The sequence below is a fragment of the Gamsiella multidivaricata genome, assembly GCF_025024155.1.
Source record: "Gamsiella multidivaricata strain RSA 2152 chromosome Unknown BC939scaffold_25, whole genome shotgun sequence".
NCBI lineage: Eukaryota > Fungi > Mortierellomycota > Mortierellomycetes > Mortierellales > Mortierellaceae > Gamsiella > Gamsiella multidivaricata.
This window is the reverse complement of record NW_026251733.1, coordinates 357681-382715: the sequence shown is the minus strand read 5'-3', so window position 1 is coordinate 382715 and position 25035 is coordinate 357681. Positions and strand designations below refer to the sequence as shown.

The window sequence follows — 25035 nt, the reverse complement described above, 5'->3', positions numbered from 1 at the left end:
AACAATGCCTGCAAAGCTGTCAAACTCCCAGCACCTGCACCCAGAAGACACGGGTGAAGTCGTGGTTGGCCTTAGAAAAAAAACGGGTATCGCACTCTCTCTTCTTGAAGCAGTCAGCGTCTGACTGTCGGATGTAGTCGCGTACAGGTTAATCTGGAATTTCCATCTGATAACTTTAAACTTCCACGGTTGCATCCATTTATGGTAGCTCAGTTTTTAAATGCCCGGTAAAGTACATTGTCGAGAAACCTGCCATCGAAAACACAAGATGGGCGTTAGTTCAGTCTAGACCGTGACCACAGTCAGAATTCTACCGGGAACTCTTCTTGCTCAACAGTTTTCATTTGTTTATGGCCCTCCCCTTCATCTATTTCTTCGACAAGGAATGTCATAAACTAGCTCTTCTCAAAGGATTTCAGTCTGGAGCTCCCCGAAAAACTGGTTGTAAGCACACAGCTAGTATCTTTGGACGAAACTTCGTCCACGCGACTCCAGAGTGGTTTCCAGCGCACGGTAGTACTGTAGTACACTTTTTTTTAAAAGGCTTCTCGCCTTTCTTTGTTCCGTGATCGTCAACACACTGCAACAGAATAAAAACATGGGCGGAGCGTGGCACCATTTGCTGACTACTATTTGCTCCCCGCATCTCGCGAAAAAAAAAAAAAAAAAAAAAAAAGAGCCGGCACCATAGACAGGTTCGTGCTTTCATAATTACCTCTGTCCCCAAGATACATGGCTCAACACTAGGCTGGTCTCCAAACTTCACCATGCTTCTATGTTTCCTCTTCTGCGAACAGGCGCTGGTCCGCCGGGTGTAATTGCTTCTAAAATCTGATAAAGAGAAAGGTGTTGCCCGTGAAACGGATGAGTGTGTAGTTATCAGATGCCAGTACCTGTCTTTGGATCAGATATCTTCCGTCTTCTCCTCCATTGGCTGCCTTCTCAGAGGCTCATAATTTATTTTTCTTTCTTCTTTTCCTTTGCTACCTTGCGGTTTCCCCCACTTCGCGTTCCTTCAATCCGCATTCTTGCGGCCCTTCTCTTCATCGCTCCCTTCACTCTCCAACACCCTAACGAACGGTCGCGCCTCCTCCCTGACACCCGTCCACGACTGAAAGCAAGAAAGAAGGCTGAATGAAGTCTGAGATAGAAGAGTCCTACAAGGACTTGAAAGTGGCCCCTTACGACTCCACTCTCGAGTCATCCACGCCAGCCGTCTCCACCACCCTCATTCCACCCACGAAACGTCGTCTGTTCTACACCTTCATCGTCAACAAAGACATTGGCTATCTCAACCTGATCTCCCACCTCATCGCTTCCTTCCTCACCATCTGCCTTGTCGCTTACCTCTCCATTGTCCAGCTCTTCGTCCCCACCGTCCTCCTCGGCGTCAATGGGTATATCGGCGACCTCACTGGCTCCCTTGCCCTCTATGACGAAATCCTCGCGCTCCCAGCAACAATCATCTGAGGAATCCTCTCTGACCGTATCGGCCGTCGACCTGTCTACAGCATGGGATTCGTTTTTCTCGGCACCGCACTCATCCTCTATTCGTACGTCAAGAATGTTTACCCACACATGCTGCTTTGCCGACTCTTGTTCTCCCTCGGCTCTGCAGCCTGCACATGTATGATGACCGGTACACTCGGGGATATTGCGGGCGGCCAGCATGAGCGCGGGAGAGTCAGCGCTATCGTGGGAATGTTTGCAGGACTCGGAGGACTGGTCTCCGGCATGGTCTTGATCCAGGTTCCCTATCAGCTGGGCACGCTGGTGAAGGACGATGCCGAGGGTATCCAGTTAGCGTTGATTATCGTCGGTGGCTGTGCGATCGCATTGGCGTGCGTCTTTGCGTTTACAATGCCGAATGTGAATGTACGTCATAGCGGTGGTGATGGTGCTGTGAAGTACTTTAAAAGGCTGTTCAAGCTGGTGCATAGCGAAATAGTTAGTGCGGTGACGAAGGCGCCGTCGCTATCGTCATCGTTCGAGAGGTTGGTGACGGAGAACCCGCTCAAGTTACTGAAGTACGGAATCTTGGCTGGACGCGACCCACACGCATCGCGCTCGCGTACTTCTCGAGTTTTGTGGTAAGTTTTTTTTTTTCGTATTCTTCATGAATGCACTATAGAGAGGGGTTTTTTATGTATATCAAATACCAACATCTTTTTCTCTCTCTCTTTCTCTCTTTCTCTCTCTGTATCCATAGGCCCGCGCAGACACAGTTCTGTTCACCTCCTACATGATTCTCTGGGTCGTCCAGCACTATGTCGATCTTGGTTGGTGTAGAAACGGCCAATCCTGCGGTGCCGCCGCTGGTGACACACACACGCTGACGGGTATGGGCCAAGGCGTCTGCCTGGCCTTCGCACCACTCTTCGGATATGCCGGTGAGAAATTCAAGAAGCCAACCGTCCTTGCCGTCGCTGGTATCATTGGTGCTATCGGATCCCTACCCTTTGCGTTCACTAAGGAAGCCCCAGGCCACATATCCAACTTTGTGTTCGTGTGCATGATCGGTATCGGCCAGATGGGTATGATCGTCACGGGCATGACGCTGGTCAATGGCATGTACATCAACCCCAAGTACCGCGGCAGCGTTGCAGGTGTGTTCAGTTTCTGTGGTGCGATTAGTATCATGATCATGGTCAAGCTGGGAGGACGTCTGTTTGATGTCTGGATGAGGGGCGCGCCCTTTGTGCTGATGGGGATCGCGCATTTGTCAGTCGCGATCTTTAGTGTCTACGTCCGGATTGTCTGTCCGAGACTTGAGCAACGAGATCGTGAGATGTTTGCGAAGGAGGAGCAGGAGAAGGCCACGAGAGGAAGCGAGCCGAAGTCGTCGGAGCTATATTAAGCATTACGACCAGCAACCCAATCTCGTGAAGAAACCAATGTATCATATAGCATTTGATGATCACCTTAATACACCCATCTCAGCGTGATAAAATATACTGCATCTCGTTAGTTGGAATGCGTTTTTATTATATTGATAACTTTGACTGCAAAATGGCATTAAACATTATTGCTGGAACACTTTGTCCGAAGGAGCTCCTTCTTGCGCTGCTGTGTCTTCCACGGCCGACCCATCACGCGATGCTCGTACATATCTCGTGCGATCTTGAATCTCTCAGTCATGATGCGGGACCGGATCGCCTCTTTGTTGAACTGGTGCAAGAACTCGTTCGTCTTTTGAAGACTCTGCATATGGAAGCCCACAAAGACTGCAGTCTCGAACTCGTCAAGGTCCCGAAAGCACGTTCGTACTCTGCCTGATGTTGTTATCTGTCGCATCTCTTGTCTTTGCACTGGCTGTTGAGATTGGGATGGAGTATGCACTGGTGCAGACCGAGGGTGTTGAATCGTGGCCGATAGATTTGGAGATGGAGATGTACCATATTGTCTTGGGGGCGATGGTGCAGGTACAGCTGGCGGTGGCGTCGAAGGAGCTGGCAGTAGAGGCGAGAGTGGTAACGATGCCATGATACTCCTTGATGTCATGACAACGATACGTTTGGAGACAATGGCAGGGATGACAGGGATGTCTTTTATAGCGACAGAGATAGGGATAGAGGCATCTAGGGCCATGGACTGTTGAGATAGAGGTGCGGATTCATCAGCTGGCGAGAAAGACTGTTGTGCAGGGTCGCGCGCGAAATCGTTAGTCGGCTTCTTAAAAGACATAGAAGCCTCTTTCACCTCGGTAATGCTTGACAATGCTGACTGAGTTGACTGGGGTACAGTCTTGCCATTACTACGAGACTTTGACCTCGAAGTGGATGCGCATCTTTCCTTCAGGAGCTCATCAGCGGGCGGCAATGTCGTCGATACGTAAGATGTGGTACAGCTGGCAGGGCAAGCAACGTAATTCAGTAGCCTCGACTGCAGAATACCCATTCTCTCCAGCTCCGGATTCGACACTCCATTGTTAGACCCGACCTTGTGTTGGTCCAATGGGGCTATTGCCGTAGTCGAAGGATTCGAATCTCCGGTCGATGTGAGGATGAAGTCAAGTGATCGGCCAACACGACGAGTAGTCCTGATGTATCGGCTCAACCAATAGCACAGGTTCTGGTCGGTCTGCCAAAGGTCAAGTATCGCCTTCTGGTAGCCACTAACGGCAGTTTCACGTTTCTGGCGGCGATGAACTCGGCGTATATGGCAAGCGCATTGATTTCGAGAGGATCCGGTCTCGGATTCTTGGATTCGATCATGCGGACAGGCGGTTGACACAGGGGGAAGGAGTCGGTCCTGGCTCAGGCGGTATAGGTTGTCGGTGTCCAAAAGCTCGCCAAGCAATCGAACCAATGCCTGCTGGTGCTCTCTCAGGGCGACGAGCCGGAGCCTGGCATACTTCTCGTATCGCCTAGAGTTACGGCCAAAGCCATCGTCTGGGAAATACTCGGGAAGGTCATGGATGAGGACGGTGTCAGGCAGTATCTTGCCTTGTGTGGCATCACTGTTGTTTGCAGGGAAGAGAACCTCCATCTCGACCTGGGCTGCATCCTCAATCTCGGTGATAGCCTCAGGTGTGACTTTTGCAGCCTTATGGCCGCCATAACATGGATCAGTGTGAACAGCGAGGGTGGGGGTGCTATGTAGGACGAGAAGGCTTGACGGCTCCAACGACACGGAGCGCAATGAGGCGGGGATCGAGAGGGCAGTAACCGTGTCAGCAATACCTTCAACTCCCTTTTCCCACGACCCTCGGTGCCCTTGGCCTCTCTGAAGCTCTTGTTGCGCCATTGACATCTTCTGTGATGGTAGGTTCTGTTCTTTCTGTTCCTGTTGCAGTGGCGGCGACGTTGGCGTCGGTTGTTGCTGTATGGATAATGGTATCGATTTAAGATTATTCTGCCTGATGTTTGTGCTCGATCTGATAAAAAGGGTACTACTGCTGCTGTTTCGACTTTGGTATTGGTAGGAAAATTCGGACTCGTATCTCTGTTTGCTCGGCATCTGCAGCTCAAAGTCGCCATCTATGAGGTTCTCTGTGACACGGATCACTGGCAGAGTTGCCGGTATGGATTTCAATGGTTGCTGGGCGGTTTTGTCAATTGAAGGATGACCCAAATTGCTGGCGGTATCAATGACAGTTGATTTATAGGGTAAATTGGAGGCATGAGATTCATTTGATGACCGTGAGGAGTTGAAGAGGGAATGAGACCGGAGGCGGATACTGGCAGAAAGACTGCAGAGGAACCCACGGGCTGATTCTTGGATGGATGTCAAGAATGAGGACATTTAAATCGACGGTGGAGTGGAGAGGGTGACGATGATAAAGATGGGCTGTAGTATGTCGCCTAGGGAGGGACAGCAGAAAGGACAAAGGAGAGAAGAAAAGGTATTTCAAGAGAATACAGGAATAGATTCATGAACGGTGTAGGTCTTCAAGTATGCCACATAAAAAACGCGCCAGAAAGGGCCATTGTTGGGAAACAAATGAATATTAGGCCTGCATTTGTTTCGATATTCAATCCCGTCAATGCTGCAACTACTCCTTCATGCATCCTCATCCGCTGTTCATTCCGGTTCCCTCGTTCGAAGAGCTGCCCCTGATTTCTATTCCTCCTCCGCATATCCATTGTGTGGGGGCATAGCCGGAATGCAACGGATATTTTTATAGCTAAAGCCGTGCACAATCGCTGCCGATCCCAACTAGGGTTGACCTGCTGATATGCGTATAACAATCAAGGCGACAAGAGTATAACAAACGGTTTCATGCATACCGAGTCCAGTGCAGCTGGATCCGTCTCTGCCTAGCTAAAGGGGCAATTCTCTGCGGGCCAAGTGCAATCGTTTTTGCATTCAAACAAAAAGAAACGGTTATTCTTGCCCACCGACTCGGAGGCATGTTTGCAAAGTGCTTTTAATACGACAATGGTTGCAGGTAGGATGCAATTTAATTATTGAGTGCGTATGCTATGGGCGTATCCGTGATGGCGGGTGTATTGCTTTGAGTCCAGTCGAGATGCCTTCGTGATGCTTACGGAGCTGTTCCAGAGCGGTCGATTCTGTCTGCTGATCATTGCTGGGTTCATCGTCGTGCGCGGGTGCCCAGGGTATACTTGGTATGAGGAGCGATGATGGGATCTGAAAAATAGAAGGATCTGCCGAATCTTCTAATGGCCCTAGTATTGTCTCGGGCCTGTCCACTTTACTATTGGTGTCGACGTAGGCATTGAGTCAGATCCTACTGTCGCCTCAGTCTCATTGTCGCCAGAATCAATGCTATCTTTGAGAGATGTGACGACAACCGGTCTGGGGTGGTACACCTTGAGGTATTCGGTATCCACATCAGCTGTGTACTCCCGGAGTCGGGGCGTTGTAAATATTGGGCGGAGCGTTCTAAAAACCTCAGCATACGACTCATGAACTTACCAAGAGCCAGGTTCCCGAGTTGACAAACACGTTGCGTCCATTAATATTGGTGAGCATACCAAGGTTAGTGGTGCTGTTGGCTGGCTGAGCTGTTGGGCCACTGAAACAGCGTAAATTGCTGCGAGCCATTCTCTCGGCGGAAGTCTGGGCTGGTCGTTAAATTAGACCAGACGTCCGTCCTTGATCGTATTGGTATTCTCCTGGTGCTTGCAAAGGTAATGGATCTCCCGATTTGAATTCAGGACTAGCGTCGACCTGAGTGAAATTGGACACTATGGTGAAGATTCCGCTCGAGGGGTCAACGCGGCATTCCAGCCTAGAATTGACCTGAACGGATACAAAAACAGTGCATTACCAAGCAGAAATAAGGGACCAGGATATGTTGGCGACAGAGGCTGGGCTGGGGTTCGACTGATAAGGACAATGCGGGACGAGAACTTGTATTCACCGGTGTAGATTGGACCTCCATATTCGCTTTGTGAGCGAAGAACAACCTCTAAATATAATACCCTCATTCAAAGAGCACCGTTTATTATGAAGAATAAATAGAGAGGATAGATATAAGGACAAGTTGGAGGTGCTGATTTAGCAACTGATGAGGAAGATCATTCTCTGGTGGTGTGAGGTGATGAAGCGAATGGTCGCTGGATTCTACCCATTCATAGTACGATACTTAAGGTTTCAGGAACGCCGCGTCAGTACTTAAACTTTGGAGACACGGTCCATCAGAGACCTAGCGAGCACCAAGTTTCCTTTTTTTGGCGAATTAACCGATGCAGACTTCCATACGTAGTCTACGACTTGCGAAAGCGCTATGCATGGCTGTTCTGTGCTGCGTTAGCAGGAGCGCTGTCTATCGGCCATGGATACTGAGCAGTCCGTTTATAGCGGAGCGGGTATGAATACGGTGCCAGACTTACCTATCAATCCTTGGCCCCTCCACTATGCCAGAACAGATAATTCCTTATACGCCTGGTATTACAGCCCTGAAAAGCCGGAGGATCCGGATTATCAGTATAGCGTCAGGATGCCTGTTTAGCAGAGCTATCGCCTGTCCATAGACAGAAGGCTAGATATCCATCAAGTACAGAACGAAGGGACATGAAAAATATAGATGTCTGCTAGATATCTGTTGGCATTGAGAGTGAGCAGTGGACCAAGCTTTAGGTGTCTTCGCTTTTAGGATCAAGGTCCCAAGAACCATACACCCGCCTCCTTCTGACGAGCCGATATAGTAGTAGTAGAGTTTTGTCCGCATACTATATGAAAAATGCAGACCATTAAAGGATGTAGAAAAATGCCATGCGGGGGTTGCTTTAGATTTTATTAGAATTTTTGGTTATCTTTTAAACCACAATCGACCAGCGACTATGGTACGGAAGAACGGAGATTATTACAGAAAGAGAGTGAAGGTGATTAAATCCTCGGGCAGAGTAGCCAGTTATAGCAATTGTACGTAGTTCTCAGGTACAAGTCCAGTCTTTCCATTCATCTCTCCCAAGAACCAGCCTGGGAATTGTCGGCAATGAACCCAGAGGAATTCACCCTCCTGGAAACTTAGTTCGCTCGAATTTTCGGCGTCAAAGTCATATAGACCACGAGCATGTCCCTGTGTGCGATCGTTCGAATCCCGATCCTGGTCCTGTTCGTCATAGTCCTCCTCTGTCTCATCGTCCTCCTCAATGTCCGACTCTTCATATGCTGGCTCGGGTGGATACAGTCCGCAGTGGTACGGGTGAGCCGTTGGGTAGGCAAAGTCGCGGATAGTGACCACTACAGAGTACCGATTGAATAAATGTATAGTTCAAATTAGCAGGACCTTTGGTGAATATTGTGGATGTTGTACGACAAACAAAATCATCGTTTTCTCGGCACAGAACACCCCTGAAATTTGCTCAGCGTGTCAAGGCTGTTCTTCCACGAACAATTCATCAACAATCCAGAGTCGTACACATACCAAGATCACAGAGCTCCGACCCTTCGTTGGTCTATGACAGGTCCAAAAGAACAAGAGCAATCGCTGGTTAGTTAGGCTAGCTTCGGCTTGGCAACATGTACTCGATCGCATGAATAGTTATGTCACGCGCGCTTAGTGTAATGTATGGTGCTATCCGTGGGGCACTGCAGTGCCTTCTCCTATCACATCATAATGTCCCCGTTGACAATATTGGGACAGGGGGAGGGCGCATAGATGGAGTGCAAGATATTTTTGCTTACCGGGCCAGCCGATTGCGAGAGTCCTGATTCCGTCTTGGTCCCAACAGAGGCCGTGACAGCCGAGAGGCCATCGTTGATGGTCCGGCAATCCTTGGCCGTGGGATGACAATCCACAGCATTGCCTTCGCCTCGCAAGAAAGAGGTTAGTGTGTTCAGGAGTTCCTGATCACGCTGTTCTTGATTCATTTCCCGGCTAGAATTGGTCCTGCTAGTGTCGACAACGGGCGATGATGGTGTCTCTGTCGATGTGGTGGATGATGAAGAGCATGTTGATGTTGATCCGTCCTTCTTCTCTGGGAATTCAGGCACGACTGTAGAAGGAGAGACAAATGCCCAGGACTCGGACAGCGAACGGCAGCGCAGACCAAGATGCAAAGACATCCGTTTTGCAGCTGTGGAGTCTACAGTAGTGGTAAATGTTGTAAATGCACATTATGTCAGCTTCCTAATGCAAGAGCGGACGGTACACCTTGACTGACTGAGAGAAGGTGCGAGGACATACCGTCCGGATAATGGATCGAGGCCCTCTTCTTAGTCAAATATCCGTCCAGATTAGCAGCATCCCCAGCTGTTGCGTTCGACTGGCATGGTGATGACAAGGAAATTGGGGCCATGATCATTTCTCTTTCTTTTTTTTTTTTTTAGTAGGGAATAGTAGTTGAAGGTCTGTGAATAGGCTGAAGAGTCGAGAGTTAATGCGTTATGTGGATGTGCTAGGGCCAAGCCGTGTGTTGGATGTGGGCAAGGGAAGGATGGTCTTGGGTGCAAAGTGCTGGATAACGACAGAAAGTGTGCAGTGGAAGGAAGAGGGTGTGGAGGAGAGTGGGTGTGGAGGAGAGTGGGTGTGCGTATTGTAAAACAAAATAAAACGAAAAAAAGTGCGTAAAGTGACCAAGACAGAGGCGAGTGCGAGTTCAGGTTTCTAATGAGACGGATTGTCAGGGGGAGGGATCGTGTGCATGGCCGGTCGAAGGAACGATCAAGGGGATGGATGGATGGACAGATGGGAGCAAAACAGAGATTGTGTGGTGATGTGTTGATGTGTCAATTCCAAAATTATTCTGCGACCTGGCCAGTCAGATCCTGCTTCCCCCTTGGCAGCCTAGGGGCCGCTATATAAGCAGGTGTCAATTTCAGCTGCTCTAAGCCTGGCCAAAAGCAGCCCCTTTTGTCCCTTGCAGCGGCTCCCCCATAATTCTCTTTATAGTTCACCTCCGTTGCAATGAGGGGAGTGCTGCTTACTCTGATGTATCCTGACTAAAAACACCTAATTTAGACACCTAGCTCTACTTGTCAGGGTATTTTTTACACCACTTATGGGTTGTCTGGCCCAATAGCGCGCTTTGTCTTTGTTTAGCCACAGCGTCTGCGCCCGGATTAGAGCCTCAGACCAACCACTAGCAATATATTGGCTGTAAATTGGAATGAGAGCCCTCAATTAACGGATCTGCCTGAGGATGGAGCCGGTCAGAGGCCCACCAAGCGTCACCTTGCATTCCTATTCCTTTTTCTAGACAACAGAGCACGCGTCCGCAACCCACGCTACAATCGACTTTTTTTTTTTTTTGTCTAATTATTGACTATAACATAATAACTCTAGTAGCTGTAGCGGAACGAAAGATGATCATCTCCCTCGTCGGTCGTCGTCTCGTTGTAATGGTGCCAATCCGCATCCGTCCAATCCTTGGTCTTTTCTTCCCTTCGCTTATTGATCCACATGAGATGATAACGCTGAAAGATAAACAGCACGATCGTCAGCAGGAGCGCGCCGAACAGGATCCAGAACCCTGTAATGAACCGAGGTGCATCTTCGTCCCTGAACAGGTTCACTGAAACCATGTCGCATGCATTGACTGAAATAATGTACATTGCCAACGCGATCGATCGTTTTCCGACCGGAGCTGTGTTCCCTGCAATCCACGCAGCCTGTTATCGAAAGGAAAAGGCAATTAGGATTTGCTATGGCTGCAACGTTAGCAATAAAAACTTAGCCTTTACAATATCCAACTTACATTCACAGGATGCCAGCACGTCTGACCGCCCATCGCAAAGATCAGCGCAAAGTACAGACTGAATTTGCTCGCATCCTCCGGGAGCACTGCCAGGGCCAAGATACACAGCGCATAATATGTCGACGCCAACGCTCCATGGAACGCGCGCTCGTTATGCTTGTCCGAGCTCCAGCTCACAAACGTCATAATCGACAATGAAATCACATAGCCCGGGATTACCAGCAAATTCGATACCAAAGGTGGAACTCCCAGGTTCAAGTTCTTGACGATCAGAGGCGACAAAATCGTCAGGGGTGAAAATGGCAACAAGCCAAAGAATCCAATCAAGATATTCGGCCACACCTTCGGACTCGTCAGTGCCTTGAAGAGGTGTTTCCGCGAGACTACACCCTTGCTAGTGTCGGCCTTGGTGGGGTCGTCCCGGATCAGGCGTGTAATCGCAATCTGCTCCTGACGGGCTGTGAGGTATCCATTCCTGCGGAGACCGCCCTTGGTGCTCGTGGGACCTTCGGGGAGGATAAAGAATGAAAAGATTCCGATCACGACCGTGCCCAGTCCCTCGAACAGGAACAGCCATTTCCAACCCGCGTGGCCTGCAACCCCGCGCATGTGCAAGATCCCATAAGCGAGCACTCCAGCAACCGAGTTGGCGATCGCCAGAGTGGACCAGAAGATCGACAACCGCACTGCCATCTCGTGTTTCTTGTAGTATGTCGTCAAGTAGATGGCAATCCCGGGAATATATCCTGCCTCGAAAATTCCGACCAGAGCCCTGCAGATCAGGAAAGTAAGCTTGTCCTTGAGGAAGAACTGGCAAGCAGTGGAGAGACCCCAGAAACACATCAGAAAGGGGATCCAGCGCTGCGGCCCTGCCCGACGGATGATTATATTGGAGGGGATCTCGAAAAGACAGAAAAAGATTGTGAAGATGGTCGAGCCGAGGGTGACTGTATTGAGTGTGATGTTGAGGTCCTCCATAAAGTTGTCCGTGAGGGCGTTGGCCATGTTGCCACGATCCAATTGCATGAAGAAGACTAGGCGGTCAAAGCAGATATGTCAGATACACTGCGGTTGTTGTTTTTTCCTATTGCAGCAAACATTCTGAGCAACGCGAGACTTACACATGACTCCGATCCATGATAGAATCTTGAAATCAAAGGTACGAACGATCTTCTTCTCCTCTTCGGGCGTCCAAGTGAGATCGTGGGCGTAATATGGGTTCTTCTCGCCTTGGATCCGTAGCCAGTCATCTGCTGATCCTGTGCCTTCAAGCGTGCTGGCGATGCTCTCTTGCCGCTCCAGGTCAGCCTTGCTTTCTTGTGCTTTCGACATGGGGTAGATGATAAAGGGAAATCCGAATGCGTGGAGGTAGAAATTGATACGAGCGGTGCTAGGGAGAGCGAAGGAGAGGGGCAGAGCAGTGAATTGGTACGAGTTGCTTCAAGGTGGTAGATACTAGAGCAAAAAGCAAAGGCAAGTAAAGAGTAGATTCCTTTTTATATTCTCAGTATTCTAATTGCTTCATGTTGTCATTCTCCAGATCAAGGTGCATGTGTTCGCTATGCCCTACCCCTAGAGGAGATCTGCACTATCGCTTGGGTACCTGCTCCATAGTGCAGCCGCATTTTTCTCAGGCGGTGAGAGGGCTCCAAGGCGTCATTATGCACCATCATCAAGCACAGAGTGAATCTTAACGTCAAATAACGAAACCCCCGATTACGCGCGACCTCAAACGGCGAATTGCACGACATGGCATTAAAAAATGGTGCGATCTTGACCAATAATGAGCGACTAGCGTACAAAAAGATTTTCGCTCAAAAGCTTAAAAAAAACTTGACGCCCAATGCACTCGTTGTTGATAACAACGAGCGCCGGGTTACACAAGGACCCCTCATGGTATCATCTCCTCAAGGATCCGCGTCTTCAAGCTTTCGTTTTCTACAGGCGCAAGAGCTTCTCCGAGGATGCCTTGCTGTTGCCCCCGATGTAAAGTAACACAAGCTGAACACGCCGACAATGGCGACATGTATCGCGCCTGTTATCGATCAGGCAAACCAAAAGAATAGAGTAGAAACTGAAAATGGCCAGTTCAACAGTTCATCATCCGTTGTGTTGTCCTAGGTCGTCCTTTAGAGGAAGTCATGGCTGAGATTCTTGAGAATTATGTTTATTCGAATGTCGGATGGGGCGGTATATGTTGCAACTCTTGTTCGTCGAGTACGAACAAAGTAAAGAATGAAAAATGTGCATCGATATCGATGATAAAGGTAACCTTGAATGCCGTATATGTCCATCTTTACAGCTTCTTCTCCATGACAGAATCGTTGACAGAGGTAAACGTGCGCATGCGATTCATCCCCTTCTCCGCATCTGTCTCCAGCGAAAGTGGCTTCATCGTACGACGCTTGATCCACTTGTATACTTCCGCAAAACCAATAAAAATGATAAGGACCGCGAACACAAACGCCCATTCGTATGTCAAGGACATATGCTTGAACACGTTATGGTTCAATCCAGGGATATACACAATCGGGAAGACTAGCAACGCACCAATCACAATAGACATCCACAGCATCTTGTTGTACTTCAATGTCGCGAGGTTCTTGCGCGTCCAGCCTGGCTCGCGAAGTGCGCGGCAGTTGATTGCGTGGGCAAGGATTAGGAGCGTCAAGGACGCATAGGAGGTCGCGCGGGCCTTGAACACAGGAACGCATTGCTCTGAGAAGTGGCCGTTACAGCCGGATCCAAGATTGCTGTCGTTGAGTGCAAAGACGACGACGCAATAGTTGAAAAACGACAAAGCGCCCATGACTAAGCCGTATACAAAGGTATCCATGACGACTTCGAACGAGAAAAGACCCTGCTTGGCCGAGCGAGGAGGTTCACGCATGTTGGACTCGCTAGCAGGCTCGAGGCCAAGACCCATCGCTGGAGGCGAAGATGTGATCATGTTCAAGAACAGAATCTCGACAGCACTCATGGGGAAGACAGCATTGCCATCGTTATCCTTGAAAGCAAGACCGATAATCAGGACAACGATCTCAGCGACGTTAGCAGACTATAGAAAAGAATAAGACATCACAAACGTGTTAGAAATGTGGTGGCAGATTGACATTAGTGTTCAAAGCTTGAATGACAATACATACCATCAGATGCTGTACAAACTTCTGGATGTTGGCAAATATGCGACGACCCTCAGCTACAGCCTGGACAATGGTGGCAAAGTTGTCGTCCGTCAAGACAATATCGGCAGCTTGCTTGGCGACATCCGATCCAGATTGACCCATTGCAATGCCAACATTAGCAGCCTTGAGTGAAGGAGAGTCGTTGACACCATCTCCAGTCATCGTAGCAAACAGGTTGCGGCGGTGCAGGGCAGAGATCATCTTGACTTTGGTGTTGGGAGAGCAGCGAGCAACGACACGAGGTAGCTCCTCAAGCTTGTCAATGTCTTCGTCAGACATGGAGTCGAACTGATGGGCAGTCATGACCAAAGGGTTGTTCTTGACGTTCAGATCCTCAGGAATAATAGCGACTTCCTTTGCAATGGCAGCGGCAGTTGAGGGATGGTCGCCGGTCAACATATGGACACGAATGCCGGCCTCGTAACACTTGAGTACCGCGGGACGGGACTCGGCACGTGGAGGGTCATAAATACCGACCAAGCCCAAGAAGACAAGGTCGCTCTCGATCTCATCGCGCTTCAAACCGCGGATCAAATCAACGCCAGGTGGAGCCTCGAATTCGCGGTAGGCAAGGGTCAAGACGCGGAGACCTCTCTCGGCAAGGGCGCTCATCTTCTCGTTAATCATTTCCTCAAAGGCGGTGCGAGCGCCGGCCTTCTCTCCGACCAAGCTGTGTTCGACGTCGCCATCGCGCCAAAAGTTACAGCAGCCAATAACTCGTTCCGTAGCACCCTTCATGAAAATAAACTTTTCGTTACTCTTGGGGGCCTGGTAAAGGACCGACATGCGTTTGACAGTGGAGTCAAAGGGGAACTCGGCAATCAATTGGAAGCCCTCGGCAAGAAGCTCGGGCTTGGCAAGACCAGCTTTGTAGGCTAAGACTTGAAGGGCAATTTCAGTGGGATCACCGATGGCAGTCCATTCGCCGTGAGTCTCAGGATGCTGGGTACGACGGAGTTCGGCCATGTTGCAAAGCGACGCAGTCTGCAGAACCCGAAGATAATGATCCGAACCGCCACCGACTGGGATCTGTTCCTCCTGATTAACAAAGTCGCCATCGGTGGTCTCGCCTTGGCGGAAAACGTCACCCTCAGGGATGAAGCCAGTTCCAGTAATACGGTAGAAGCCCCCGCTAGGCAACCACATGCGAACAGCAACCATCTTGGACTGGGTCAAAGTACCAGTCTTGTCGGAACAAATGTTGGTGACGGCGCCCAAACTTTCCAAGGAGGATAGACGACGAACAATGGCCTTGACTTCAGCCATGCGGCTAACGCCGAAAGCCATGGTCAGAGTGACAACAGCGACAAGGCCCTCGGGGATGATGGCGATCGAGACAGAGATGGCATAGATGGCGACCTCGCTCGAGTATTTGAAGTTGTGGACAGCAAAGACGATCAGGACGAGGATCAGAGCAGCAAGGAAGACAAGGTAGGCCATCTTATTGAGACGCTTCTGGAGTGGGGTCTGCTCGTTTGAGTCAACGCTCATCAGTGTGGTGGCAATCTTTCCGATCTGTGTGCCCATCCCTGTTTCGGTGACAATACCCTTAGCGCGACCCTTGACGACGGTTGTGGAAGAAAAGACCATGTTGAGACGATCACCAAGGGCCTCATCAACTTTTTCGATGAGCTCCAAGTTCTTTTGGACGGGGAGAGACTCTCCAGTCAAGAGGGCCTCGTCAGTCTCGAGGTTGAAGACCTCGAAGAGGCGGCAGTCGGCTCCAATGACATCTCCGTCCTCGAAAATCATGATGTCTCCAGGGACGGCTTGGCTATTGGGAATGGTAACCCGGATCTCGTCGCGGATGACCTTTGAGGTTGGCGAAGACATGTTGCGGAGAGCTTCCATGGTCTGTTCGGCGTTGAACTCTTGCCAGAAGCCGATTGCAGCGTTCATGACGATAATAAAGAGAATAACACCACCCTCGGCGAAATCTGTAGTGGCGAATGCAAGGGCCTGTATGGTGCAAGTATAGATTTCTACCGATTAGAATGGTATCCGGCGGAGGAGGTTGCAGCAGCACAATGATTATGAGTAAACGAATTGCGTATGTGTACTTACGGCGGCGATCAGGAGAATGACGACGAGGGCGTTGGCGATCTGGCGCCAGAGGACTTTGTACCACTTGACGCCTCCATTACCGCGGAGTTCATTGCTGCCATATTCCTTCAGACGGATGGTGGCCTCATCAGAGGAGATGCCTTCGAGGATGCTGGTGTTGCAGTGCTGTGCGGTCTGCTCGACTGTGAAGGTGTGAAAGGGGGTCTCGGGCTCGAGTTTGACGGTTATTTTACCCATAACCTTAGCGAATGAGGAGCTGCTGATGGTAGTGGTGGTACGGATTGTGAAGGTTTGGGGTAAGAATGGAGAGAATGTAGATGGTAGCTTGAATGTGCTTGGTAGGGATGAATGTGAAACGCAAGGCACGAACGAAGCGAAACGAAGAGATCGGAGGCGTGAGTATTTATTAGGAGGAGAAACAGGCACAGTACCAGGATGTACGATGTAGCTATCTGTTTATCGTACCAGCAAAGTGAGTGCAAGAAAACAGGGCAATGAGATGCCAGGAGTGGAGCACGAGAACGGGGCCCAGGGGTCCAGCTGGTTCTGAAATTGCTTAGCCGACCGATTCGTACCTCACGCAATACCGGGATACGTCGAGAGAAACATTTTGGAAGCAAAGGAAAGCAAAAAAAATTTATTGTACGCAGAGAAGGTTTCCAGTCTTCCGGAGGAGCTTCGACCACTGCTGGTCCTATCTCTTGACATGCGCTCTCCCATTGAGCTTGCTCTGCAGAGGCCAACTGAACTTGGATTGTTAACATGTTGACGTACGGGTCCGTTGGGTGTACCGCACCCGATGAACTAGACATTCTAGATCATACAAGTTTTGAGTTTATGACAGACAAGCGTGGACGCTGATTTGCATCCCTCATGCATGTCCCTTTCTCAATACCTTTGTCATGATAGCGGAAATATCAGATCCGGAGATGCCGCCACGAAAGTCGATCATGTATAAGTAGACCTAGCATGACGGCTGTGCTCGCACTTTAGATTTTCTTTGCGTCGAGAGTAAGCGCATTGCTGCCATGCAAAACGATTCATGTATTCAATAGCGAGATGAGTCTCAGGAACAGCGTCGAATCTCCCTCCTGGACCTGGATTAACACCAAGTCCTGTCCTGTCTTAAAGGAATGTCTAAAGCGATCAACGGCCCCAGAGTTCGGTAAGCACGTACGCCGTAACAAACCGTTCAAACATAAAGCGAATAGAACTTTCCAAAAACTTCAGGCACCCAATAAGAGGGCACCAGTGAACAGTGTGGGGTATCTGGAGCCCTTTGGTTGGCTGGAAATGGTCTTACAGTCTGTTAGATATCCAATTGATCCAACCTGTTAATAGCTTACCTTTTCTCCATGAAAAAAAACTTATGTTTTCCGGATATTCTTGGACTATATAACCATCCATTTTCTAGCGGACACTCGGTTCATAGATCAAGGTTCTTTCGCTCAATCCACGCGAGCATCGTCTATCTATGGCAACCCTATTCGGCTGTCGGCTCGCTCGATTACCTGCTTCCCGTCCCACTGATTCTGCGCACAAGAGTGAGTGAACGTTAGGATCAAGTGCCACAAGTACCTTATTATCTGCAGGGGCCACCCCACGCACCAAACCAAGCAACACCCGTCAAGGAGAAGACGGCTTCAAACACGACGGCGGCCCGTCCTCCTTACACCCAAGGCACAAACACTCATCCTCGATGCCCAACATGTTAACGTCCGTCTCAATCTCAGCCTGAAAGCGCTCCTCGATCTTCGATCCCATTGTCCATCAACGGGTTGCATTGCTCCATCTCGGTGCCGATCTGCGTCCATCCTATACTCTTTAGGCCATGACTAACCGCATATGCTCAATACAGAACCTGCTCCCAAAGACTGATCTGCAGCAAAATAATGTTCCTCAGGTTCTTTGGCACTGTAATGGTATTTGGGTGATTTCTGGTAGACAGATACCGTAATGGATCCTGCCGCAGTGTGATTTTGTAACTGGTCTTGTTCCCACAGGAATCCACCGTTCGACTTGTTCAAGAAACTGTACGTAATCCTAGTGACCTGATTGGACGATGCGGACAAGTACGATCGTGCTGCAAGAATAGCCAATATTGCGACGAGACAATAGGCTACCCTTCCGCACGATATTGTGACGAACTTGAAAAGCGTGCCTGGTAGTTTTACTGAGAATGAATAGACATAACTCCTTATTGAGAGAACCATAGGGCTCTTGATGAACTGTGAGATCAGGAACCAGATGTGGCGGCCGTGGCATATTGGCCGTACTATCTTGCTTGTTGAAAGTGTTGCTGGGCCCTGAATCTACCGCTACTCGGTGCTAGTTCTCTATCTTAGACAGGACACCTCTGGGACGGATATCCTCCACGTAGAATTTAAAACGCAACTTGGCCATGACTAAAGATTTACATAGACATTCTTATCCTACAGATATTGCAGTGACAAACACTATTTGTATGGCTCTCTATTCAATTTGGTCTTTGGACTTGGTCAGCATATAAGGGACTCACTATGGACCAAGGTAACAAACTCCTTCGCAAGCTCATATAGTACGCCTTCCAGCGCCTTTTCAGTCATGGGGGCCAACTCTGTCCGAGCTAAGGTTGATTTTGAGTATCTTCGGACTCTCGCAATGTCTGCTACGGTCCGCTTTCTTGAGCACTGAGATGTCAAAGAAGAAGACTGGAGAAGACATGTATATCGAATGAAAAGTGATGGACCTGTGAAGGACTAGGTGAAAGGTGACTCCGTGTCTAATCTGCGAGGCTTTCCTGCTGTTGTACCTCTCGAGGATAGAGACAAATGTCGGAAGAGAATTGGGAGGGCTAATATGTTGACCAAAAAAAAAAGTGTGTTATCGCCTAGCACCCCAGAACGCGTGTAGAAGGGAAACCCCACTTGTTACCAATTTTACCATCCATCACGTGTAGGGGTTCCTTATCCCCACTTGTTCCCATTCCCATCGAATCGAATCGCCCAACTTTCTTTTTTTTTTTTGTCATTCGCCATTTACACCATGTCCCAGGCAGCCAAAGTCATCAAAGGAGCCGCCCTCAGGAGGCCTCGTCCCACAAGAGCCGTCCTCACGCTCGTAATGCTGCCTCAACATGTCCATGCATACACATTGATCTACGCCGCTATGCTGTGGACCCTGTCTGATGATTGACGCGCAGACATTCTGCCTTTTCTTCACCTGCTCACATCTTCATCCCCAAGACACCTGCAGCAGTAACGCGCCTACGCGCTTTGACTGAAGGTCCAGAGCCCAAGATGGTCCGTGTCGGGATTCGCCACAAGGGATGTTCAGGAAAGCAATATAACCTCGAGTATACGGATAAGAAAGAGAAGTTCGACGAGGAGGTCAAACAAGATGGTAACCTTCGACATGCGCCCTGCTTGTGTCTGTCACACCTTCCATGGCTCATCGGGAAACGTCTAAACGAGGACACCTGTTGTTGCTGTTTTTTGCCGTAAACTCTAGGTGTTACGGTGTTGGTAGACAACAAGGCGCTACTATCCGTACTCGGCTCAGAGATGGATTGGGTCCAAGACAAGTTATCGGCGCAGTTCGTCTTCAACAACCCAAACGTCAAAGAGTCCTGTGGATGCGGTCAAAGTTTTATGACATAACATAATCTGATCCGCTCTAACACTCCTACACTTTCATTCAATTCTCACAACGTTCAGCAATAAGGTCCTTGACGACGCGTTCACGAAAATAAACTATGCTCTACGTTTTTATTTCGTTCCTTTTTTTATCGTTTCGTATGTGTACAGGTTATGTTTTTGGTATCTTTTACAGAAATACAACGTGCTCTCTTAGTTAAGAATCAAATGGACAGCGATGGACGGGACGCCATTGTTCAAGGCATGGATATAATGGGGGCCCGGTGGCATCAAGTTCGCATTCGGTGGCATCTCGACCTCGTATGTGATACTCGTGCCTTCCATCTTGCCTTGTGTCGACACTAACTTGGTCATCCTCTGCGACATGTGCGTGCTGTGCGTCACGAAGCCTTTATGGCCCAGCATAAAGGTCACTTCTGGCTCGTACTTGCTCGTATCCTTCACATCGATCGTCACCTGGACTTTCTGGGCATAGGTCACCTTCTCAGGCACCTTTGACACAATCTCAGGACGGGCCAGATCCGTCGTCAGGTATGGAGGCGTGAAGTTCTCGATGCGGTATTCGGTTGGGAACGGCACATCCTTCAGACGCACCTCGGAGTTTTCGTTCGAGCCTGCGACAAAGACGCTGCCGTCCGGCAACAGCATCGCGACAGAGTGGTACATTCTTGCAATGTTACTGGGGACCCACTCAGTGAACCTTGAGCCAAGAGGCGCCGCGGGATCGTAGATAACCGGAGTGAAGACTGGATCGTTACCATGACGGAAGCCAGCGTATCCGGTCTTGCAGCCATTCAACATCATGACCTTGCCATCCGCGAGAATAATAGCGTCGCCCATAAGACGAGGCGTAGGCATCTCATCCATTTCCCATTGTGGGTCAACGTCGTTGAGGTTAATGCGACCACAGCTCTGGAGGGCCTTGGCGTGCTGGAGCTGAGCCTCAGATCCACCGCAAACCAGAACCTCGTGGGCATAGTTCTTGGCTGGATCCAATGGTAGGAGAACATGGGATCCAGTAAGAGGATAAGAGCGAGGACCACCAGGAATATCGGGCAAGCGTTTGATGACCTCATTGCGTTCGACGTTGAAGATCATCGATTTTCGATTTGCAAAGATGTAAACGTTTCCGTCGGGCAACGAGTACACGTTCGGGTAGAGGTTGTTGGGCAGAGCATCGACCATGAACTGCATAAACGTTGGTTTGTAGTCAGCGGCCTTAATACCCGCTGGCTTGGGGAAGATTTCCCAAGTGGGGTTGTTGGTGGCAAGTCGGTTGACAGCTAGGGACTCGTTACTGCCACCAAGGACAAAGAGCTCACCCGAGGGTAGTGTTGTGATGGACACGTACCAGCGGTTGCCGGTCATTTGCCAGGCGGGGTCCGCGGGGCTCTCGAGCCAGCCGCAGGACTTGTCCTCGCAGGGCTGCCACATGCGTAGGGACTGGAAACCGGACTCGGTATGGAAGGCACGCGAGCGACGCAATTCGGCACCGCCAGCGCTGATCATCGTACCGTTGGGCAGGAAGCCACCACCGGAGCAGAAGGTATTGGTCTGGACCTCAAGCACGCGATATTCGTTCTTGACAAGGTCATACTCGACATTGTATGCAGATGTTCCGTCGGGCAGCTTGGGTGGGTTGGCCTCGGCCTTGTCGATGATCAACATCCTTGTGGGAGTCACCAGGGAGATGTGTTGTGCAGCCACACCAGAGTCGCCGACGACCTTGAATGCACCCTTCGGTAGACTTGGTACTGGCTTGGGCTTGCCACCGCTTGTGAGGGTATCCGCGGAGATGTAGCGCGCGCAGTGGCCGCCAAAGCTGGCGGAGGCGTCACAGCCAACGCCACATGCGATGGGAGAGTTTCCGCAGTGCCCATGCTATTTTTATGAAGGAATGATGTTTAAGGAAATGGGCGTGGCATTCAATGGTTAGTGTACTGTTCATAAACATGGAGGAGCGGTTTGATGTCCCTGAGCAGATAACAGTAGGGGATTGTATTTTCTCGAAGACTTCAACTGTCGTCGATGCCTTCTGCAAAGTTGACCAAAAAGCGGGGTATGATTGTTGGTAGCGATGGTGTGGAGGACAAGTGTGAAGTGGGCTGGTCGCTTACCGGACTGCAGCAGGGTGTTTCTTGTGGACATGCAAGGCCGCTGTTATATTTGCAGGCAGCCGCCTCGGTCCTGGCGACGAGGCCTAGAGAGAGGACTGAGGCTGCAGCAAGCAGGAGACCCAGCTTGCGGATAATCGCCATTGTGATTTGTCGGTTGTTGTCAAGTCCGGGAAGGGAGAGTAAGGTCTGGGGACGATGGTCTCAGGGTGGGTCTTCAAGAGCGAGAGGGTGTGCAGAACTAAAAATTGGGGGCTGTGCGTTGGCAGGAGGAAGAAGGGCAGCAGACGTGGCAAGTAGAAGGTGGGAAGCGAGTCGGCCAAGGACACTGTCGAGGGGAGGAGGAAGCGTGGGTAGGCTGGGCGCGAGAGCGGCGGTGGGAGTGGGAAGAGGGCCGAGGGTAGGAGTGAGACGGTCGTGAGGCGCGCGGAAGGAAGCGTCAACGCGAGCGAAGGGATTGAGTGAATGGACGGAATGGTGGAAAAGAAAGAGGAGGAGGAGTGAGGTGGTTGGTTATTTTTATTTTGTAATTGACAATTGACCACTTGGAGGTGGGCTGTCTTTTTATATGTGAAATGGAGGTGTCAAAAGACAGCGCAAGGCTAAAAATAGCGGTCGTCTGTGCCTGTGTCTCTCGTTCTTGTCTTGCCTTGTTGTCAGATGTCTATTCCTCAACATCCCCTCCAGAGGGAATAAGAATACAGTGGGCGCAAGGGTGGGATGGGAGACATACACTTTTTTAGTTGCACTTTTTGGTATGCCGGCTCAGTTCTTTCCTGTCGTACCAGTTACATGCACTCAATCTTCAGTTTTCTGTTTTTCCCTGGAGCACCGAGTCCTAAATGAGGTCCAGCCGGTAGACTAGGCAGGTCGATGCCTCGCCGATTTTCCTAGTCCTTGTCATCACTCCATCGTACACTCCTTTACTCATTCATTCGTCCTTTGTTTCTATCGAAGTGACCGCCATTGAACTGTAGGAATGCCTAATTTGTCTGTCTACTACAAGCGATTGAAATATTCGATCATCTTTGGTCTATACTGTGAATGCCCTCAGGTCAAATTTTACATAAAAATATCGGGTCACAGCTCAGCTCTTTGCCTCCACGTCTACAGGCAAAGGCCCACCGGAATGACCGAATCAGCTGACAAAGCAAACGGTCAAGGCGTACTGGAGCTTAAGCATTATTACACTTTACCCTTCTTCTTCGGAGAACCACACACAGACGGACTTGTCAAGGAAGGGAGCAGACAGGCACAAGCCAGGGTTAAGAAGGAAAGAGAGAGAGCACTGTGATGAAAGAGTGAGTGTCTTGAACTTTAAATGTACAGCCATTTGCATGAATGGAGTTCAAAAATACCATCGCATTTCCATAAATGAACACATCTCTCCGAAATCTCGAACAGCACCCATGTTTTTTTCTTTCGGCTCTGCTCTGAAGTTTGGTGGCAACGCGAGCTGGCATGGTAGTATACCCATCACCATGCTTTATCATGCACCGAGCTAATGAATCCTTTGCTGTATTCTATGGCTGCCACTCAAAGTCACCCGTTTTGGCGTAATCATGAAATGTCTGGTAGTCTATACTCTTGGTCTCTCACATTCAGTGACTAACGATTGGTTTAGTAGGGTAGCCGGCCATAGTCTGATTGCCAAAGATGCCACTGCTCAATCCTTTCTCCATCATAATTATTGGTATGCATGCTGAGAGCAATTGCCGACGGTCGTAAACCATTTGTTTCACGATGTTTACACCGATTCCTCCTAATTGTGGGTTGTGGTCATAGTTTAAGGCTTTGCACGCTGTCAGGTCTAGCAATCAAGCGTTCTTTCATTTTCATGATCAGTTATGTGTTACTGTACAAAGAAGAGGAAGATGATCAAAAATGGAGTGTGTGTGTGCTTCATAGTTGTTTATCCCAAAGGAAATATTACCACTGCCATCCAAACAAAAACTCTTCTAATTATTGGGTCACTATTCTTAAATGAAATAGCGCTGTAAGATTCAACATTAATCTTCACCAGTGCTATGAATAAAGAGAACCGTTTAAGATAGATGTGAAAGGGACATCATCGAACTGCAATGGGAGCTAGCAGATCAAATGGGCCAACAGTAAAAATAAGATAGACCAGTTGTTGATCAGATATGAAATGAGGACTGGAAAGTCGCCGTCCATATTCCTTGATTGGCTCTTTTTTCTATCGGGGCCTATTGGCAACGCATAGTAGGGTCATATCAGAGAAGTATCACGTCCACTTTGGGAATACTTTATGTGGAAATGCTATGCATTATGTTCATAGTAGTTTATTCCTGTCTGCTCGCCACGTGGGTTCTAAATCCAGTTGTGCTGATTCATTGATTGCCCTGGTGAAATACCGGTCTATGAATGAAAGACAATCCCATCAATTGAATTCCGCGCATAAACACTGTTTTAAGGCCGCCTCTTCTCCACGTCGAATTTGTTCCGGTCACTCTAGTTTCAGGCAGCTGTAAAGCAGCCTCATCACATGTGGCTGCAAATCGTCCTGCAGATACCTCACCCTGCTACTGGCTGTATTGAAGGCGTTAAACAGGCAGCATAGCCTCCTGACGCGCTTCAAAAATCTGCTGAATGGAAAGCTGACCGCGCAATATAGTGGGCGTTCAACCTGTGAGGCTTTTTTCTGATATGTAGTTGAGGCGTAATATCCCTTTATTTCCGCTACCGTCACCGCCGCGCATGTACTAATTGATGTCTGGGTTAGATATGAAAAGTAGGTCGGTATAAAATTGACAAAGGACGATGTTGCCGCAAACAAAAAGCGTGTTACTTTTTACTATTTGAATAAAACCAGACCCGGACATCCAGTCAACGGTCTTTCTTCGCATGATGGCGTGATTCTAAAAACGCAACCTACATGCCATGAATGTGTTCGTCAGGATTTCGACCGCGGCTGGATCTCGACGCTATGCCTGCCAGATTAAGCAGCGATTCATGGTTAATTTTTTTTTTGAGGTTTCAGTTTGAAAGAGATGCTGGGAGAGTGCATGCAAGAACAAATGGGCAGCAAGAGAGTGGTGCAAAGGATTGAGAGAAAAGATCGGGCGTGAGAGAACTTACAGCATGTGAGAAGCGGATGTTTACGCCGCTTTGATTGCTATCCTTAAAGAGCACGAACAGCCGATGAATCTTCGCCGTTGATGAAGAAGCACGATCATTTGGTAGCAAATGGTATATTTACCCCCCAGAGAAGAAAATGCACAGAAATAATTTCGTCCGCACTTGGTACAGTTGCTACCAAGGTACACTCTTGGCTGGCAACATTGCTGAGTCAAAGAAAGGAGAGTATGCCTTCTGGCAGCCCAATTGACCATGTTATAGTCGATTGAATGGGTGTGTCCGCAGAGGATGGCTATTTGTGGGGAAGAACCTGTTCAAATGCGTGCGG

The 25035-nt window shown here is 49.4% G+C and overlaps 9 protein-coding genes across 9 annotated transcripts; 3 read left to right on the top strand and 6 right to left on the bottom strand.

Annotated features, from left to right (window-relative positions):
* Positions 1 to 1134: 1134 nt before the first annotated feature.
* Positions 1135 to 1470, top strand: BC939DRAFT_502317 (uncharacterized protein; the record flags this gene model as incomplete). Its single annotated transcript, XM_051560273.1, has 1 exon — positions 1135 to 1470. One exon carries the CDS (start codon positions 1135 to 1137, stop codon positions 1468 to 1470), a length of 336 nt encoding a protein of 111 aa, XP_051413303.1.
* A 42-nt stretch (positions 1471 to 1512) lies between these two features.
* BC939DRAFT_502316 (major facilitator superfamily domain-containing protein) lies at positions 1513 to 2857 on the top strand (the record flags this gene model as incomplete). The annotated part of the gene is made up of 2 exons (XM_051560272.1): positions 1513 to 2082; positions 2210 to 2857. 2 exons carry the CDS (start codon positions 1513 to 1515, stop codon positions 2855 to 2857), a joined length of 1218 nt encoding a protein of 405 aa, XP_051413302.1.
* A 158-nt stretch (positions 2858 to 3015) lies between these two features.
* BC939DRAFT_502315 (uncharacterized protein) lies at positions 3016 to 5244 on the bottom strand (the record flags this gene model as incomplete). Its single annotated transcript, XM_051560271.1, has 1 exon — positions 3016 to 5244. The coding sequence occupies one exon, from the start codon at positions 5242 to 5244 to the stop codon at positions 3016 to 3018; it is 2229 nt and encodes a 742-aa protein (XP_051413301.1).
* Positions 5245 to 7671: 2427 nt separating this feature from the next.
* BC939DRAFT_448678 (uncharacterized protein) lies at positions 7672 to 9640 on the bottom strand. The gene is made up of 4 exons (XM_051555267.1): positions 9101 to 9640; positions 8599 to 8999; positions 8339 to 8369; positions 7672 to 8154 (listed from the first exon to the last, which is right to left on the bottom strand). Exons 1-4 carry the CDS (start codon positions 9216 to 9218, stop codon positions 7823 to 7825), a joined length of 882 nt encoding a protein of 293 aa, XP_051413300.1. The 5' UTR covers positions 9219 to 9640; the 3' UTR covers positions 7672 to 7822.
* A 554-nt stretch (positions 9641 to 10194) lies between these two features.
* On the bottom strand, positions 10195 to 11942 carry BC939DRAFT_396069 (major facilitator superfamily domain-containing protein; the record flags this gene model as incomplete). The annotated part of the gene is made up of 3 exons (XM_051552261.1): positions 10195 to 10524; positions 10611 to 11644; positions 11732 to 11942. The coding sequence occupies 3 exons, from the start codon at positions 11940 to 11942 to the stop codon at positions 10195 to 10197; spliced, it is 1575 nt and encodes a 524-aa protein (XP_051413299.1).
* Positions 11943 to 12578: 636 nt separating this feature from the next.
* Positions 12579 to 16212, bottom strand: BC939DRAFT_422887 (Na+ P-type ATPase). The gene is made up of 3 exons (XM_051553116.1): positions 15860 to 16212; positions 13757 to 15754; positions 12579 to 13668 (listed from the first exon to the last, which is right to left on the bottom strand). Exons 1-3 carry the CDS (start codon positions 16094 to 16096, stop codon positions 12907 to 12909), a joined length of 2997 nt encoding a protein of 998 aa, XP_051413298.1. The 5' UTR covers positions 16097 to 16212; the 3' UTR covers positions 12579 to 12906.
* Positions 16213 to 17233: 1021 nt separating this feature from the next.
* On the bottom strand, positions 17234 to 18270 carry BC939DRAFT_129139 (uncharacterized protein). The gene is made up of 2 exons (XM_051550049.1): positions 17700 to 18270; positions 17234 to 17391 (listed from the first exon to the last, which is right to left on the bottom strand). The coding sequence occupies exons 1-2, from the start codon at positions 18070 to 18072 to the stop codon at positions 17270 to 17272; spliced, it is 495 nt and encodes a 164-aa protein (XP_051413297.1). The 5' UTR covers positions 18073 to 18270; the 3' UTR covers positions 17234 to 17269.
* Positions 18271 to 19083: 813 nt separating this feature from the next.
* Positions 19084 to 19497, top strand: BC939DRAFT_396103 (uncharacterized protein; the record flags this gene model as incomplete). Its single annotated transcript, XM_051552267.1, has 2 exons — positions 19084 to 19240; positions 19349 to 19497. Coding segments are annotated over 2 exons (306 nt in total), but the record flags the coding sequence as incomplete, so codon positions are not given.
* Positions 19498 to 19686: 189 nt separating this feature from the next.
* Positions 19687 to 21752, bottom strand: BC939DRAFT_483840 (glyoxal oxidase N-terminus-domain-containing protein; the record flags this gene model as incomplete). Its single annotated transcript, XM_051559210.1, is given in 4 exon segments — positions 19687 to 20076; positions 20089 to 21316; positions 21612 to 21615; positions 21641 to 21752. 4 exon segments carry the CDS (start codon positions 21750 to 21752, stop codon positions 19687 to 19689), a joined length of 1734 nt encoding a protein of 577 aa, XP_051413295.1.
* Between the last annotated feature and the right edge of the window lie 3283 nt (positions 21753 to 25035).